Genomic DNA, 16,019 nt, shown 5'->3' on the forward strand with positions numbered 1-16,019 from the left:
AGTGTCATTGAATTTGTGCTTTGCGCCCAAGTATTATTTCTCTGATTTCTCTTTAATACCGTTTGGTGATTTGAACGAAATACATTTGGGTAGATTTTGTCCTCTGCTATCGGTTATTTTTTTTTCTTGTATTGCGACAATGTTAAGTAAGCAGAAGGAAGATAAGATATGCATATAAGATATTCACCTTCATGAGGTGATCAGGAGGACACAATGTCATAATGACAATATTGAAATAAAGATTCTTATCTAATCTAATCTGTGCAACCAAGAAAAATATATTTGAGACATTTGGAAGTCAAATAACGAAATTAAATTAATATATTTTGTATGTCTTGCACTTTAAATTCATGTTCTGTCTTCTGTATTTGCTGTTGATTAGACTAAAAAGCGAGTAATATATATCCGTAGGATATTGTCATTTATTTAAATGCAGAACGCTGACAATGTTGCTTTACAACTTCTTCGATATTTCCTCTTTTATATGAGCAGGAATTTTGTTTAGAACATCTAGATAGTTGACTCCTTTGGCTGTCGCTAGCACGCCGCCCTTGTTGGGAAAGGACACACCCTTGCCGTACAAGTAGTGATTGCCCATCATGTCCGTGAGCGTGCCACCGTTCGCCTCCAGGACAGCCTCTGGGGCACAAGTGTCCCACTTCTTGCAGCCCGCGCTCGCGAAGACGTACGCGTGAGCCTTTCCCTCCAGCAGCTGGATGATCTTGTATCCGGCGCCGCCCACGCGCAGCACCTCGTCGGGCGTCAGGGCGTCCAGGGCGCTCTGCACCAGAGCATTTGAGTGTGATCTCGTTGTCGTCACGATGAATTTGTTCTCTGGCAGCGCGGCGGGATTTATGCCGCCAATTCCCAACTCCTTCACACCCCAAATGGTGCGTCCGATCTTCCCTGTGTCCGTCTTGAAGTACGGCTGGTGAATCACGCCGCCCACGGCCCGCTCGTTCACCGACACGCCAATCAAGACCGTGACGTGCTCGAGGAAGCCTTGCGTGTACTCGGAAGTGCCGTCCAGAGGATCCACCCAGATCACGAGGTCGTCTTCGGAGACGTTGCTAAGCGAATCTGGACACTTGTTCCGCAAGAAGTCCTGGTCAGCCTCGTTCGTGAGCCACTCCTGCGGAATCTTCAAGTCAATATTGCCCTCCTCGCCAATCACCTTCACCTTCGGGAAGTGATTGCTCAGCGACGCCACAATGCATCGCTGGGCTGATCTGTCTGCCTCCGTTTGCAAGTCATCTTTGCCCTGGAAAAGCCACACGACAACTTCATTATATCACTTCCTCATTGGCGAGTAGATTAAACCGAGATGATACCTTGTCAACAATTCCAAGCTCGCCTTTGTTCATCACCTCACGAATAATTTCGCCCGCTCTATTTGCCGCATTTATGGACAGCGCCACAACGCGCATCAGGAGTGGATGTTGAGCCATTTTATCGTGGTTTAGCTCAATTTTTCCTCACAATTTATCACTTAAAGCATACTCAACACTCCAGTAAAATCGGAAATATTTTATCACGACTATTTGACAACCAACTATATACATCGCATTCATATATGAATATACATAGCAGGGTAGTACAGATAGTTCTGGAATAAGTTATAACAAGTTTCTTATTGGAATGGTTGAAATGACTCTCTCCCTTTGATTATATTGCTGATTCTGATATGCAAAGACAACTTAGTTTTCTTCCTTCGTCTGGAAAATTCTTTATTTTTCAGAATTATCAGCGTTTTTCTCACTTTCCCATAATGACTTTCAAATCTCAACTGCCACTTCCCGTTATACGAAAGCTTAACGATGAGAGCTTTTCATCGATTTTTGTAGCAAAGCGCTGTCAAATGACGTGGTTCAAAGTGACAAAATCATTTTCACGTTTTGTGGCCACAAATTAGTGAGAAAATCCTGTATTTATTGGCTGAATAGAATAGTAGGATCACTGGTGAGTAGCTGAAATATCCTTCGAGGAGTCTGTCAATTGGGAATTGAGGAAAAGCCTGCAAATTTGCCAAAATTCGTCTTGAAAGTGAGGTGTCCTTCTGCAGTCTTTTCATCCTCATTTCATCAATATTATCAGCTCCTGGGGGATTTCAGGGGATTATTTGGGATTTTAGTGGGTCCTTGGAATGTATTTTGGGATAATCGCGTGAATAAACATGAGGATTTCCGTGAATATTGCACGGAATGTCAAGGTGAAGGAACAATCGATGAGATGACGGAGCTCCACGTTTAGACTTTTCCCGGTTTTTCGCAGAATCCCAGAGATGACCACGTACGAGGAGTACATCCAGCAGAACGAGGACAGGGATGGCATCCGCTTCACGTGGAATGTGTGGCCGTCCAGTCGGATCGACGCCACTCGGCTGGTGGTGCCGCTCGGGTGTCTCTATCAGCCCATCAAGGAGCGCCCGGATCTGCCGCCGATCCAGTACGATCCGGTGCTCTGCACGCGCACCACCTGTCGCGCCATCCTCAATCCTATGTGCCAGGTGGACTACCGCGCCAAGCTGTGGGTGTGCAACTTCTGCTTCCAGCGCAATCCCGTGAGTATCAAGCAAAAGAGTCTTGCGTGGTTTTCCCTGCTCACGAAATCTTCTCTCGGCAGTTTCCTCCGCAGTACGCGGCCATCTCGGAGCAGCATCAGCCGGCTGAGCTGATTCCGGGCTTCAGCACGATCGAGTACACGCTGATGCGGGCGCCGTGCATGCCGCCGGTGTTCCTGTTCGTTGTGGACACGTGCATGGATGACGAGGAGTTGGGCGCTCTGAAGAACTCCCTGCAGATGTCCCTGAGTCTGCTGCCGTCCACGGCCCTGATCGGCCTCATCACCTTCGGGAAGATGGTGCAGGTGCACGAGCTCGCCACGGAGGGCTGCTCCAAGAGCTACGTGTTCCGCGGCACGAAGGACCTCACGGCCAAGCAGATTCAGGACATGCTGGGAATCGGACGAGTGCCCACGGGTGGGATGCAGCAGCCGCAGCAGCAGCAGCCGCGCGGCGCGCAGGGACAGCCCGTGGCGCCGGCCAATCGCTTCCTGCAGCCCATCCACAAGTGCGACATGGCGCTCACGGATCTCCTGGGCGAGCTGCAGCGCGATCCGTGGCCAGTGCCGCAGGGGAAGCGCTATCTGCGCTCCACGGGCACGGCGCTCTCCATTGCGGTGGGACTGCTGGAGTGCACGTACCCCAACACGGGCGGCAGGATCATGATGTTCGTCGGCGGCCCGTGCTCCCAGGGGCCCGGCCAGGTGGTGAATGACGAGCTGAAGCAGCCCATTCGCTCGCACCACGACATCCACAAGGACAATGCGAAGTACATGAAGAAGGCGGTGAAGCACTACGACGCGCTGGCGATGCGCGCGGCCACGAACGGCCACTGCATCGACATCTACTCGTGCGCCCTGGACCAGACGGGCCTCATGGAGATGAAGCAGTGCTGCAACTCCACCGGCGGCCACATGGTCATGGGTGACTCCTTCAACTCGTCTCTGTTCAAGCAGACATACCAGCGCGTATTCGCGCGCGACGCCAAGGGCGACCTGAAGATGGCCTTCAACGGCACGCTGGAGATCAAGTGCTCGCGCGAGCTGAAGATTGAGGGTGGAATCGGGTCGTGCGTGTCGCTGAATGTGAAGAATGCGTCGGTGTCGGATTCGGAGATCGGCATGGGCGGCACGGCGCAGTGGAAACTGTGCACGCTGGCGCCCAGCATGACCATGGCCTTCTTCTTCGAGGTGGTCAACCAGCACGCGGCTCCGGTGCCTCAGGGCGGCCGCGGCTGCATCCAGTTTATCACGCAGTATCAACATTCCAGTGGACAGAGACGCATTCGCGTCACCACTGTGGCGAGAAAGTGAGTTGAGCTAAAATCCCTCTGACTTTTGGGCACCTTTGACTCATCTTTTATTCTTCCAGTTGGGCGGATTCATCGACAAATCTCCACCACATCAGTGCAGGATTCGACCAGGAGGCCGCGGCTGTGCTCATGTCGCGAATGGTGGTCTACAGGGCGGAGAGTGATGATGGTCCCGATGTCCTTCGCTGGGTCGACAGGATGTTGATTAGATTGGTGAGTGTTGTGTGATGAAATTGACTTGCCCTCGAAGAAAGAACAATTTGCATTTCTCTTCTCTGTTTGCAGTGCCAGAAATTCGGCGAATACAGCAAGGATGATCCGAATAGTTTCCGCCTGGCTGAGAACTTCAGTCTCTATCCACAATTCATGTATCACTTGAGACGCTCGCAATTCCTCCAAGTGTTCAACAATTCGCCCGACGAGACGACCTTCTACCGTCACATGCTGATGCGCGAGGATCTCACGCAGTCACTCATCATGATTCAGCCCATTCTGTACAGCTACTCATTCAACGGACCGCCAGAGCCTGTGCTCCTGGACACATCGTCAATTCAGCCGGACAGGATTCTCCTCATGGACACATTCTTCCAGATTCTCATCTTCCACGGTGAGACGATAGCGCAATGGCGACAGCTCAAGTATCAGGACATGCCGGAGTATGAGAACTTCAAGCAATTGCTGCAGGCGCCGGTGGACGATGCCCAGGACATCCTGCAGACGCGCTTCCCCATGCCGAGGTACATCGACACGGAGCAGGGCGGGTCGCAGGCCAGATTCCTGCTGTCCAAGGTGAATCCCTCGCAGACGCACAACAACATGTACGCGTACGGACAGGTGAGTGCAATGATTATCGCCACGCGCGGGTGGTTTTGATGGGTTGGGAGGAAGAGATGAGAATATCCTCGTGATCCTCGCTGCCGATGAATTGTGCGATACAAAAAAAACCATACAAATCACCAAAGAAAAAAAACACTACTGACTTTTTGTTGCTGTTTCAGGGCATGATTGGAGGCAATGCAATGGTATTTTTATTTGTTTTTATATCCTCAGAACTTCCCATTTATTTATCAAATCTAATTCTTCAAAATTCAACTCATTCTAACCATGATCTTCACAAATATTCACACAACACGTAACATAACATTTTTCTTTTCGGTTTTCCTCTTCATCTTGTCCACGTCGTTTGATTTCCATTAATTTTGGTGGTGAGGGTGCTCTTGTTGTCTCTCTGGGGACTGTCCATTTACACCTTTCTTTGTACTCTAAACACACTGAATGATGTTCTTGATGTGCTTTTTGTGTTTCAGGACGGAGGAGCGCCTGTGTTAACGGATGATGTGTCGCTGCAAGTGTTTATGGAGCATTTGAAGAAGTTGGCAGTCTCTTCAACAACATAGAGATCTGGCAGATATTCTAATGGAATCAATCTATAAAATATTTTAAGAGTATTGTTCGGTGAATAAATAGAATGAGAAATAAATCATCATGAACGTTGTGATTTGAATGCCAATGCCTGCGCGGTGATTCCCCGCCATTCCAGTATTCAAGTGGACGATTCGGTCAAGCGCTCTCGTTAAGTTTTTCCACAGTCGGAATTTGCATTGCACAGAGATCGAAGTGATCGCGCGTGAGTGTTTTGCTAGTTTTTTGTCTGCGTTTTATCTGTAAATTCCATTATCTTTTTGCTGAAACGGCTGATTTGACTCAAAGACAGGCTTCTTGATGATGTAAAGTAGGAGTATATCTTTGATATTACGCCGGAAATTAGTTCTTTCACTGCGTTTTTCAGCGCTGCAAAAGCCGCGAAGAAGAAAATGGAGAAAATGTTGAACAATAACAGCTTGGCGACGTCCAACAAGAAAAAGGCTGCGGAGAATGATGACAGTCTCTTTGAAAATGTGGAGCGTCGTTTTCACGAATTGGCTTTCAGTGGACCAAAGTCATCCGTGAAGTCTTCTGATTCTGCCTTCGAGCTGCTGCTGCCGACGACGTCGATTTTGGAGCAGAAAAACTTCCCTTCCGTCACTGTATCCGCCGCTGGAGCGACTGGCGCGATTGCCAAGAAGAGCCAGACATCTGAGGACAAGTCAGGGCATGGGATTGAGGCGCTGTCCGTCAGGAGTCCAAAAAAGACAACCACAAATGCTTCCACAGCGCCCAAGGCTAAGGCTTCGGGAGTGCAGCAGGCAAATGGAGAGCAGAAGGTGACTCCGGAAGAGTACGCGATGCTTCGCGCCAGAGTGGACATGCTGGAGTCCTTTATCGGGGCTCTCGCTGCAGATCACTCCGATTTGAGGTGTCAAGTGGCTCTGTGCATGGGATATCGCACGAACATCCAGGCTTTGGAGTATCGCCTGAACGTGATGTCGGGCGGCAACGCTAAGAAAGAAGCAAAAGCTCCGCCGCAGAATCTTCCTGTGGCGGTTCCAAAGGCCGCAGCAAAGCCACCGAAACCGCCTCGTCGTGCGCAGAGCACGGAAGTGTTGCCTTCTGCTGGCCCAGCATCGGACAAATACCAGCACTTGTTCGTCACTCGCCTGGCCAACAGCGTCACAACTGATCAAGTGGCGGATTACATGGAGAGCAAGCTGACCTCGAAGCGCCGTCCGCGCTGCATTCCCTTGAACAGACCCGACGATCCCCGGGACTATTCTTCGTTCAGAGTCGAACTGCTGCCCGGGGATTTCAAGGAAGCGTCTGGCGCGGGCTTCTGGAGCGAGGGCATCATCGCCACGACGTTCAAGTTCAAGGGAGCGCCGGGACACGCAAAGAAGCGCTCAACATCAACTCATTCAACCAAGAACTTTTAGCTTGATGCGTTTTTGATCATAATAATCAACTTAATTGAATTTGAGACTTTTCAGGAGCGCGAAAAATGAATTTTTTATGTCAACTGTGGAAAATATTTTTCTGCAGAATTGTGGAATTATTTTCAATATTTTTTCTAGTTAACAATTCACGATGAATTCGGATGAATTAGAGTTTCCTCAATCGAATTTCAATATTGGATTATAATTTTGAAGTAATTTTTGTTTTTCAACCAAGAGTTGATTCAAATGAAATAATTTTGAAATACAACACTTCATTATGACGATTTATGCTATTTACAACAAAATATTTAAATGTATAACTTGGAATATATGGAATTAAAATTTTTTGATCATTCTAATAAATTTCGACCTCTTACTATGAAATTTGCGTGAAAGTTTTCTACTGAAAATTCAGCAAAGATCTCAAAAAAAATGCGTGCGAAAATTCATGAAAGTGAACGAATGAAAAAATACACACGAAGTTAGCAACGTTCGTGGAATTCTGGAAAAGTCCCGTTATATTTTCGAAAAGGCTGAAGAAAAAAGTTTTGTTCTTGGAAACACACGCGAGATCTCCATCTTGAAAGATCATTGATTTGTGCCGTTTCTACCTTATATTTTTCTTATTTTTGAGTGAATAAGTATTGAAAGTCAACGGAAGCAGTTCATTTTATTGTTTGGCTAAGTCAGAAGAGCATTTTCATTGCGGCAAAATGCTGTATACGCTTTTGAAGCCGCTTTCCAATTTCTGGAAGCCGAAAGACATTCAGATCTACAACAATGTCTTCAATCTCCATGGGAAATTCACCGTGGCTATGTTGGTAATCTTCTCCCTGATCATCTCGGCCAAGGAGTACTTCGGGGAGCCCATCAAGTGCATAAATGATCCGATGGACAAGACCGACAAGACTTTCATAGAGTACTATTGCTGGATTCACGGAACGTACATCTTGAAGAACTTCCTGAACGGTGAGCAGAGCTTCTTGTGCGGCGTTTTGTGCGAAATTACTGTGCGTGTGTGTGATTCCAGTGACCAAACGTGAGGCAATCATCGCCCCGGGGATCACTGTTGTGCAGGGAGTGTCGGCGGAGAGGGATCGCATCTACCAGAAGTACTATCAGTGGGTGGCGTTCATCCTTGTGCTGATGGCCGTGGCGATGCGCGTGCCGACGTACATGTGGAAGATCTGGGAGGGCGGACGCCTGAAGAGCGTGTGCCAGGACTTCGGGTCGCCGCTGACATCGTCTCACTGGAATGGCGTCGAGAGCGTCCGCATCGTGCGCTACTTGCGCCAGAAGAGACACAAGGACTTGCATCGCTGGTACGCCTATCGCTTCATCAGCTGCGAAGTCCTGAACTTCTTTGCCATCCTCGGCGTGATGTGGGTGCTGGAGTTGTTCCTGCACGATTTCTGGTTCACCTACGCTGAGGCCGTTCAGTCCATGTTCCGAATGGACTCCTCGGGATGGATCATCAACACTGCGCGCATCTTTCCGAAGCTCGCGAAGTGCGATGTGTACAAAGTGGGCGTGTCCGGATCAATGCAGAATAATGACTATCTGTGCCTTCTTCCGCTCAACATCATCAACGAGAAAATCTTCGCCATTCTTTGGGTGTGGATGATCTTCGTGTTCATCGTCTCTGCGATCAACACCCTTTGCAAAGTGGTCATCTTCGTCTGCCCTCTCATTCGCCTGAAGATGCTCTACTCTCAGATCCACGATCACAGTGACCAGAAGTACTCCAGTATTTACCACATCACGTACGGCGGCGACTTTGGCCAGTGGTTCTTCCTCTATCAAATGAGCCGAAACCTCAATCCTGTGATTTTTAATGAAATCATCAGCGATCTGATCAAATACGACAAGGAGAAGATGATGAATGAGAAAAAGAAGCGAACTCTGGAGCCTAATGAGAATCACGAGGATACCATTTATATTGAGGAAACCATCTAAAGCAGGTCTTTGCATTCCCTTGAAGGCGATTCTAGTGATATTATCCATTTATCACACGGTAAAAGGTGAAAAAGTAAAAAATTGATAAGTAGTATACTTAGTGATAAAACTGAAACTGAATTGACTGTATATTTATCACATTATACCTCATTCTTGTTGAGTATTGAATAAGAAATCAAAAGTAAGGTAATACAAGTTATTAGATTTAGATCCTAATCTTAAAATATTTCCAATGTGCTCATATTTTTCCTAAAGTGCCATTTCTTATTGATGAATTAAGGTGTTCCTGAATATTTAGACTGAATTACTTATAAAATTTATGAAGTATTTGTATTTTGTACGAAAATTTAGAGAAGTTTAGTAGTGAAATAAAAGTTGCGCTGCACAGAATCAAAGCTTTCCCGTGGAATTCCCGCGCTTTCCAGCTGAACGAAAATCGTTTAACTCATCGCGTGTTTCATCGAATTCTCCATTGCCCCCGCGAGTGTGATTAAAAGTGCGCTGAAATAGTATTTTTCAGTGAATCTTTTCCTCCTCGTGCAGCAATATTAAGCAAAATCTGTGTGAATCGAAGAAATTAGCGTCTGTGCAGAGAAAGGTGAGTCTGAATGGTGAAAAAGTGTTGAATTCATTGGGAAAATAGCAGTTTTTCTGTGGCGTCGCGCGAGCTGTCAAATGGTCTCTCTGAAAAAATTCGATTTTGTCCTATAAATAATCACAGCGAGCGTGAAAGTTGGTCATATTTGTGTAATAACATGGCATGTGACGTGTTTTATTGATATATTTGGTCTATTTCCAGGTGAAAAGGAGAAGAAGACTTTCTCTCTGGTGTATTTGTGAGGTTATGTGAGGAAAGCACGGCGTGAAAGTCCTGGAAGAATGTTTAACAAACCGACATTTGGAGCGGCTTCAACTTCTGGGTTTGGGTTCAACAACGCCGCCACGCCGAGTCCCTTCGGGCAGTCGACCTTTGGGAAGCCGGCCACCACGAGCTTCGGGCAGACGGCCGCCTTTGGCCAGCCCAGCTCTTCGCTGTTTGGCGGCAATCAGCCTTCCGGAGGACTCTTTGGCTCCGCCAATCCGTCCCCGTTTGGAGCTCCGCAAGCGACCACGCAATCCGGCTTTGGAGGTAAGTCTCTGACAACATCAGGGAAGCGTTCTGTGAACTTGAGCTCTGTTGCTTTTGCTAACTGCGCAATTCGCAACGTCAGGGAATTTCGTCATGAAGGTGAACACGTCACTCTTGCAGTATTTATGAGATGAGCTCGCGTGAATTTCGCCTCTGAGTCACACCAACACAAGCAGTGTCGATTTCAAAACATTCCTTCCACTCAATATTTACTTATCAGTGTTTATTGTTCTTCTGGCTCAAATAATGTCTATAAAATGCTGAGAGAAAGTGATATTTTGGTCGATGTAATCTGCCTAAATTTTCTTTTGTTCGGCTACTGATAAGGAAATAATCTTCAGGCGCTGAACCTGTCGAGGCAGTGAAAATTGATATGAATTTTAATGGATTTCCTCTATTCTTATTGCAGGCTTCGCTCAGCCGACCAACACGTCAGTGTTCGGCAATGCGGGCACCAACCAGAACACCTCCATCTTCGGCCAGTCGGGCACTTCGGCCTTCGGTGCTGCCAAGCCGTCTGGATTTGGATTCGGGAGCAGTCAACCCACGGCATCCATCTTTGGCCAGGCGAGCACTTCCACCGCGACCGGAGCTGGCTTCTTTGGCCAACAGAATGCGGCCGGCAGCTCGATCTTCGGCGCCACGCCAACTCCGGCTTTCGGAGCCACGGTGACGGGCAACAGCGGCACGGCGATAGCCAAGTATCAGCCGTCCCTTGGTCAGGATACACTGATGAAGAATGGCCAGGCGAACAGTGTGTCCACGAAGCAGCACTGCATCACGACCATGAAAGAGTATGAGGCCAAGTCGCTGGAGGAGCTGCGAATGGAGGATTACCTGGCGAACAGGAAGGGACCTCAGGCCGGAGCTGTGGGTGGCATTTTTGGCACTGGCACCACATCGACTGGGATGTTCGGTGCTCCGGCGCAACAGCAGACAACCGGATTGTTTGGCCAGCAGCCAGACAACAAGGGATTGTTCAGCAACACCAATCCCATGACGGGATTCGGCCAGACAAATGCATTTGGCGCCACCACGAGTCAACCGTCCGCTGGTGGAATGTTCAACAAGCCATTTGCCGCTCCCACGACAAGCACTTCCAGCTTCGGCTTTGGCAACACGACGAACAACACCACGTCAAATCTGTTCGGAGCGAAACCCTTCGGTTCACCAGCAACTGGGAGTGTCTTTGGGGCTCCGCCAGCAAACACTGGCGCTCCTTCGGCCTTTGGACAGCCAAATACGGGCTTCGGTGGCTTTGGTCAGACCAACACCAACCAGAACAACACGCTTTTCGGCGCGAGCCAAGACAAGCCAGCCTTTGGCATGGCAGCCACGTCGAGTGGATTCGGTTTTGGCACAAATACCAACACCATGGCCGGCGGAAGTCTGTTCCAGCCGAAGCCCAACACTGGCTTTGGCGCTCCAACCGGTGGCTTTGGCACCTCAACATCGATGACGTCTGGATTTGGTGGTTTTGGACAGACAAACACTGGCGGCTCGCTGTTCAATTCGTCCTTCAACAAGCCCGCCACAAGTGGCTTTGGTACGTTCGGGAATCCAACTTCTAGCGCTCCGCTGGGTGGATTGGGCACAAACACTGGTGGATTGTTTGGTGGGGCGACCAACAAGCCGGGTGGATTCTTCGGGAGCAACACAGGAACTGGCACGGGCGGAGGACTGTTCAACAACTCCCTGTCATTTGGCAACAACAACTCACTGATGGGTGGCTTGGGACAGAGCAGCTTGGGCATTGGCGGCGCTCCGGCGCTGGGACAGAATCAGCAGAACACAGTGCCTGTGCATCAGCAAATTCTGGCTCTCACCACTTCGCCGTACGGCGATAATCCCATCTTCAAGGACCTCAAGCCACCAGTGGGCATAACTGAGGATTCACTGAAGCCCACAAATCCGGCGGCACAGAAGGCGATTCTCGAATCGTCGTCCAGTCAGTTCAGAGTGTCGTCTGCCAAGATCGACAGGGGCGTGAAGGTGAAGCCCATTGGCAATGGATTGAGCAAGAAATCACTGTTCGAGGGCTTGGAGGAGTATGATAGTTCGGTGGAGGAGAACTTCAATCTGAAGCCAAATGCTCGACGATTGATCATCAGCAAGGGCGGCGTGACACCCAGCAAATCCCTCAACGATTCTGTCACTCAATCACCGCAAGGATCGCTCTTTGGTGCAGCTGATAAGAGGAGAGTGTCGCTCAATGTGACACCAGTTGTGCACCAAGACAAGGAGAATCAGGAGAGCTTCAGGAATGAAATTCCCACAACAATTCCCAAGGCTCTGGACAATCCACGTCGAGTTTCGTGGTTGCACTCGAATTTGGACAAGAACAGAGCGCGCAACAGTGATGTGTACTTGGAGAGTACAATTCAGGAGATTGTGGCGGAGAAGAAGAAGTCGGAGAGTGCGAAGACGAGTGGCGTTTCGTCGGGCTCGAGGATGTCTGGCCAGACGTTGAGTCAGGACAAGGATGTGTCGTCGACGTCACGAGAGGTGTCCGAGGCGTCTGTGGCGGCTGACATGAGTGATGGTGAGGAGATGCTGGATCAAATGACTGCCAACGCTGAGCCACATCCCACGGGGATTGTCCTGAGGCGCGCGGGATACTATACAATTCCCTCCTTGGAGCAATTGATGGATTATCTCAAGGAGGACGGCACGTGTGTGGTGAAGAACTTCACAATAGGCCGCGAGAGATATGGGAATGTGTTCTATGACGAGGAGATGGACGTTGCCGGATTGAATTTGGATGAGAATGTGTTCTTCCGCCACAAGGAGATTGTTATCTATCCGCTTGATGATCAGAAGCCACCCATTGGCGTGGGTCTCAATCGTCCGGCTCAAGTGACGCTGGATCAAGTGTGGCCACACGATAAGCAGACACATGAGTCGATCAAGGATCCGGAACGGTTGCAGAGTCAGGGCTATGAGGACTTCCTGAGGCGTGTGTGCAAGAAGCATGACACGAGATTCGTGGAGTATCGCCCTGAGACGGGCAGTTGGGTGTTCAAGGTGGATCACTTCTCCAAGTATGGCTTAACGGAGAGTGACGAAGAGGGTGCTGGTCCAGTGGATCCAGCCAAGAAGCCTAAGATCTCAGCACCGCCGGCGCAAAAGACGCCACTGTCTGTGGAGAAGAGCAAGCAATTGCCTGAAGTTCCCTTCTCATCGACTGCGCTCTCTCATCCGGACATTGATGAGCTGAGGCAGATGACAAGCATTGAGCGATGTGAGTATATAGAGAGAATCTTTAGTGGATTGATAAACATTAATACAATTCCTTGTGAATTTTTGCTTTCAGCCTTTGAGATGGAGGACGATTTCGACATGGACTTTGTGCCGTCATTCTCTCAAACACACCCCGTAAGTCCGTCAGCCTCAGTGGCGATGGAAATGGGCGCAAAGTCACACAAGTTGCAACTGATGAAGGCGGCTTTCTTCGCTGACGATGACTACGACAACAGATCTGTGTGCACGGATTCTATGACGGGCAGAGAGAGTCCCGATCAGGATCAAATTGTGCCGAGTCGTCACTTGGGCAGTCGCTTCTCCTCCATGCAGAGCATGTACAAGGGATCAAGTGTGATGAGTCTCCAGACGCAGTCAGAAGACACGCCAACTGTGAGCTACACTCCAGTTCGTGTGGCTCCAGTGACGTCCAAGGCGGACGTGGTGGAGAAGAGAATTCCGCGACAAATCATTGAACCCATGTACTATCCACTGGTGGTGGAGCCAAAGATTGCCATTGTGAATCCCGTGGGCACAATCATTCCCTGCGAGAGCTCAATTGTGAGGCGACTGAGAGCGAAGTGTGTGGCTGACAGTGGAATTCTGGCTGGAAGGCGCTTCAAAGTGGGCTGGGGCCCTCGGAATGCCGTGATGATTCTCAGCAGTAAGCATGCTGTTCAGGATTTGGTGCGCGCAACCACAAGTCTCGGTGACTTTGCACCACTTCTCGCTGCACGGAATGTGAATGACAAGTCTCCGGCGATTGCTGTGAGACTCGAAGTGGCTTCTGTGCTGCCAATTCGGGCATTCCACCGATCGATTCACAAGCATTTGGGCATTCAGCTGAAGTACTGCGAGAAGGTGATTTTCTCGCCAAGTGAGTGTCCGCAGTTTCTGCCAGCGGGCGGAACGGATCTCCTGTCTGAGCATTGCCAGCTGGCGAGGGAGCAACAGAAGATGGGCGATCAGGAGAAGAAGTATGGGCAGACTGTGTGGTCTCTGTGCGAGGCATTGTGGGGCGAGGAGGAGGAGTTGCAGGGACAAGATCCGGCTAGTCATCTCACTGTTATGCGACGCCGAGAACTGCTGTCCAACTGGCTGGAGGAAGTTGTGACGGAAAAATCATCGGGCAGTGCGGAGAAGTCTGACTATTTGGAGTACTTGCTTCAACTTCTCTATGCTCACAAAGTCACGGAGGCTTGTGAGTTGGCATTCATGAAGAGTGACATGAACTTGTCTCTGCTCATCTCCCAATCTTCGGGTAAGTGTTGCTGAAGTTTTGGATGAAAAATTGCTTAACATGCATTACTTTCCTTCTGATCACAGGTGGTCCAATTGTGAGGCAACTCATTCAGCATCAGTTGGCGTCGTGGCAAGAAGTGGAGGCAGATAAGTTTATCAACGCCAATCGCCTGAAGGTGTTTATGCTAATTGCGGGAATTCCTCTGCTATCGTCCTCCAATGAGAGCTTGAATGAGGGAAAAGGCGGAACTATAAATGTATTTCAAGATGTGGACTGGATCACAGCTCTGGCGGTGAGTGTGTAACTTTCTATCTTTCAATACTTAATTATCTAATTTTGCATTAATTTTCCCTCAACAGCTCAATTTGTGGTACTTATGCTCTCCGACTGCATCAATTACCGATGCTCTGTTGAACTATGAGAGTGCTTTCACGTCTGAAGATGGTGTGGCAGCGGCGCCAAGACCACCTTACACGGATTACGAGGTGAACAGTGCGAGTCCCATTCAGGATATGCGCTATCACTTGCTGAAGTTGTACTCCAAGAGGAGTCATCGGATCGAGACTCTCCTTAATCCGGCCACACACACGGCAGACTCCATGGATTTCCGACTCAGTTGGCTGCTTTTGCAGACTCTGGACACACTTGGCTATCATCATTGCTCGGAGAAGTCAGAGTGTCAGCTGCACACGTCCTTTGCCAGTCAACTGGAGAACTATGGGATGTGGCATTGGGCGATCTTTGTCCTCCTGCACATTCGCAATCGCGAGCGACGAGAGATGAGTGTGCAGCAGATGCTGTATCGCTTCATAATGCTGCCCGGCGAGGGTGATGCGGAGTACGAGGCCAATGAGAGATTTGTGGTGGAGCAGCTGCACATCCCGGTCACGTGGATTTGCTGGGCGAAGGCCGTGAGGGCGGGTGCCATGAGGAAGCACCAGGAGCAGGCGGAGTTCCTTATCAAGGCCAAGCAGTGGAATTTGGCCCATGAAGTCATCATGGAGCACATCGCTCCGGATGCAGTGATTAATGGTGAGGATTTCACTGTCATTTGAGTTTGCACTTCTTTAATCGTCTTCTCGTTTCACTCTCTAGACAACATCCCATACTTGATGCAGCTTCTTAGGGCGCTCAAGGAGACGAAAAAGATCATGAACTGGAGGAATCAGGGTCAAATCCTCTATGATTTTATCGATATGAATGAAAAGGTGAAATTTTGTGTGTTTTCTCATTTGCTGCTTTGTTCTAATATCAATTTATTCTCTTCTCCAGTTTGAATCCTTCAAGTCGGTGGCGGAGAGTGAACTCGTGAGCCACTGGGAGGGATTGAAGCCTCAGCTAGATGAACTATGTTCGCGAATAAACCTCTTCCCGTGTCCGACGGCGAAGCATCGCCTGTGCCAGAGTGAGATCTCTCAGCGACTGGCCTGTCTCGTGCGCGGAGTGCTGATGACGTCGCCTCATCTCAATCCCTGTCTGCTGATCAAGGTGGCACTGGAGAAGTTGCCGCTGCCGCAGGAATATGCTCAGAAGGAGCTCAGGTTCTTCATCGACTCCGTCATGGTGGACACTTTTCAGCCAACAGACGACCAGATGGATGTTTAGTTTTTTTGGACTGTTTACAAAATAAGTATGTCAGATTATGAAATTCACAGTTAGAATGTTGGAATTGAATAAAAAAAAACTCTTCATATGGAACAATAATTTTACAATGCGATTTTGGAGGGCGCGAATTCGTGTCCATGTGACTTCCAGTCTTCCAGTTGGAT

At 49.1% G+C, this 16,019-nt stretch overlaps 5 protein-coding genes across 6 annotated transcripts; 4 read left to right on the plus strand and 1 right to left on the minus strand.

The window, feature by feature from the left end:
- Positions 1-347: 347 nt before the first annotated feature.
- Positions 348-1,583, minus strand: LOC132257609 (3'(2'),5'-bisphosphate nucleotidase 1). Its single transcript, XM_059754589.1, has 2 exons — positions 1,332-1,583; positions 348-1,261 (listed from the first exon to the last, which is right to left on the minus strand). Exons 1-2 carry the CDS (start codon positions 1,446-1,448, stop codon positions 455-457), a joined length of 924 nt encoding a protein of 307 aa, XP_059610572.1. The 5' UTR covers positions 1,449-1,583; the 3' UTR covers positions 348-454.
- A 267-nt stretch (positions 1,584-1,850) lies between these two features.
- On the plus strand, positions 1,851-5,311 carry LOC132258091 (protein transport protein Sec23A). Of its 2 annotated transcripts, XM_059755198.1 has the most exons (7): positions 1,851-1,959; positions 2,272-2,560; positions 2,623-3,869; positions 3,932-4,085; positions 4,158-4,706; positions 4,871-4,894; positions 5,180-5,311. In XM_059755198.1, exons 2-7 carry the CDS (start codon positions 2,282-2,284, stop codon positions 5,267-5,269), a joined length of 2,343 nt encoding a protein of 780 aa, XP_059611181.1. In that variant the 5' UTR covers positions 1,851-1,959; positions 2,272-2,281; the 3' UTR covers positions 5,270-5,311. The 2 variants fall into 2 exon arrangements, with proteins under 2 accessions (XP_059611181.1, XP_059611182.1); XM_059755199.1 differs by lacking the exon at positions 4,871-4,894.
- Positions 5,312-5,428: 117 nt separating this feature from the next.
- LOC132258092 (uncharacterized) lies at positions 5,429-7,005 on the plus strand. The gene is made up of 2 exons (XM_059755200.1): positions 5,429-5,599; positions 5,662-7,005. The coding sequence occupies exons 1-2, from the start codon at positions 5,595-5,597 to the stop codon at positions 6,680-6,682; spliced, it is 1,026 nt and encodes a 341-aa protein (XP_059611183.1). The 5' UTR covers positions 5,429-5,594; the 3' UTR covers positions 6,683-7,005.
- Positions 7,006-7,243: 238 nt separating this feature from the next.
- Positions 7,244-9,042, plus strand: LOC132258589 (innexin inx2-like). The gene is made up of 2 exons (XM_059755954.1): positions 7,244-7,651; positions 7,713-9,042. The coding sequence occupies exons 1-2, from the start codon at positions 7,396-7,398 to the stop codon at positions 8,636-8,638; spliced, it is 1,182 nt and encodes a 393-aa protein (XP_059611937.1). The 5' UTR covers positions 7,244-7,395; the 3' UTR covers positions 8,639-9,042.
- A 67-nt stretch (positions 9,043-9,109) lies between these two features.
- LOC132258588 (nuclear pore complex protein Nup98-Nup96) lies at positions 9,110-15,943 on the plus strand. Its single transcript, XM_059755953.1, has 8 exons — positions 9,110-9,236; positions 9,438-9,767; positions 10,177-13,008; positions 13,081-14,268; positions 14,334-14,542; positions 14,610-15,282; positions 15,346-15,458; positions 15,523-15,943. The coding sequence occupies exons 2-8, from the start codon at positions 9,518-9,520 to the stop codon at positions 15,853-15,855; spliced, it is 5,598 nt and encodes a 1,865-aa protein (XP_059611936.1). The 5' UTR covers positions 9,110-9,236; positions 9,438-9,517; the 3' UTR covers positions 15,856-15,943.
- The last annotated feature ends 76 nt before the right edge of the window (positions 15,944-16,019 follow it).

The sequence above is a fragment of the Phlebotomus argentipes genome, unplaced genomic scaffold (assembly GCF_947086385.1).
Source record: "Phlebotomus argentipes unplaced genomic scaffold, Phlebotomus argentipes genome assembly scaffold_4, whole genome shotgun sequence".
Taxonomy (NCBI): domain Eukaryota; kingdom Metazoa; phylum Arthropoda; class Insecta; order Diptera; family Psychodidae; genus Phlebotomus; species Phlebotomus argentipes.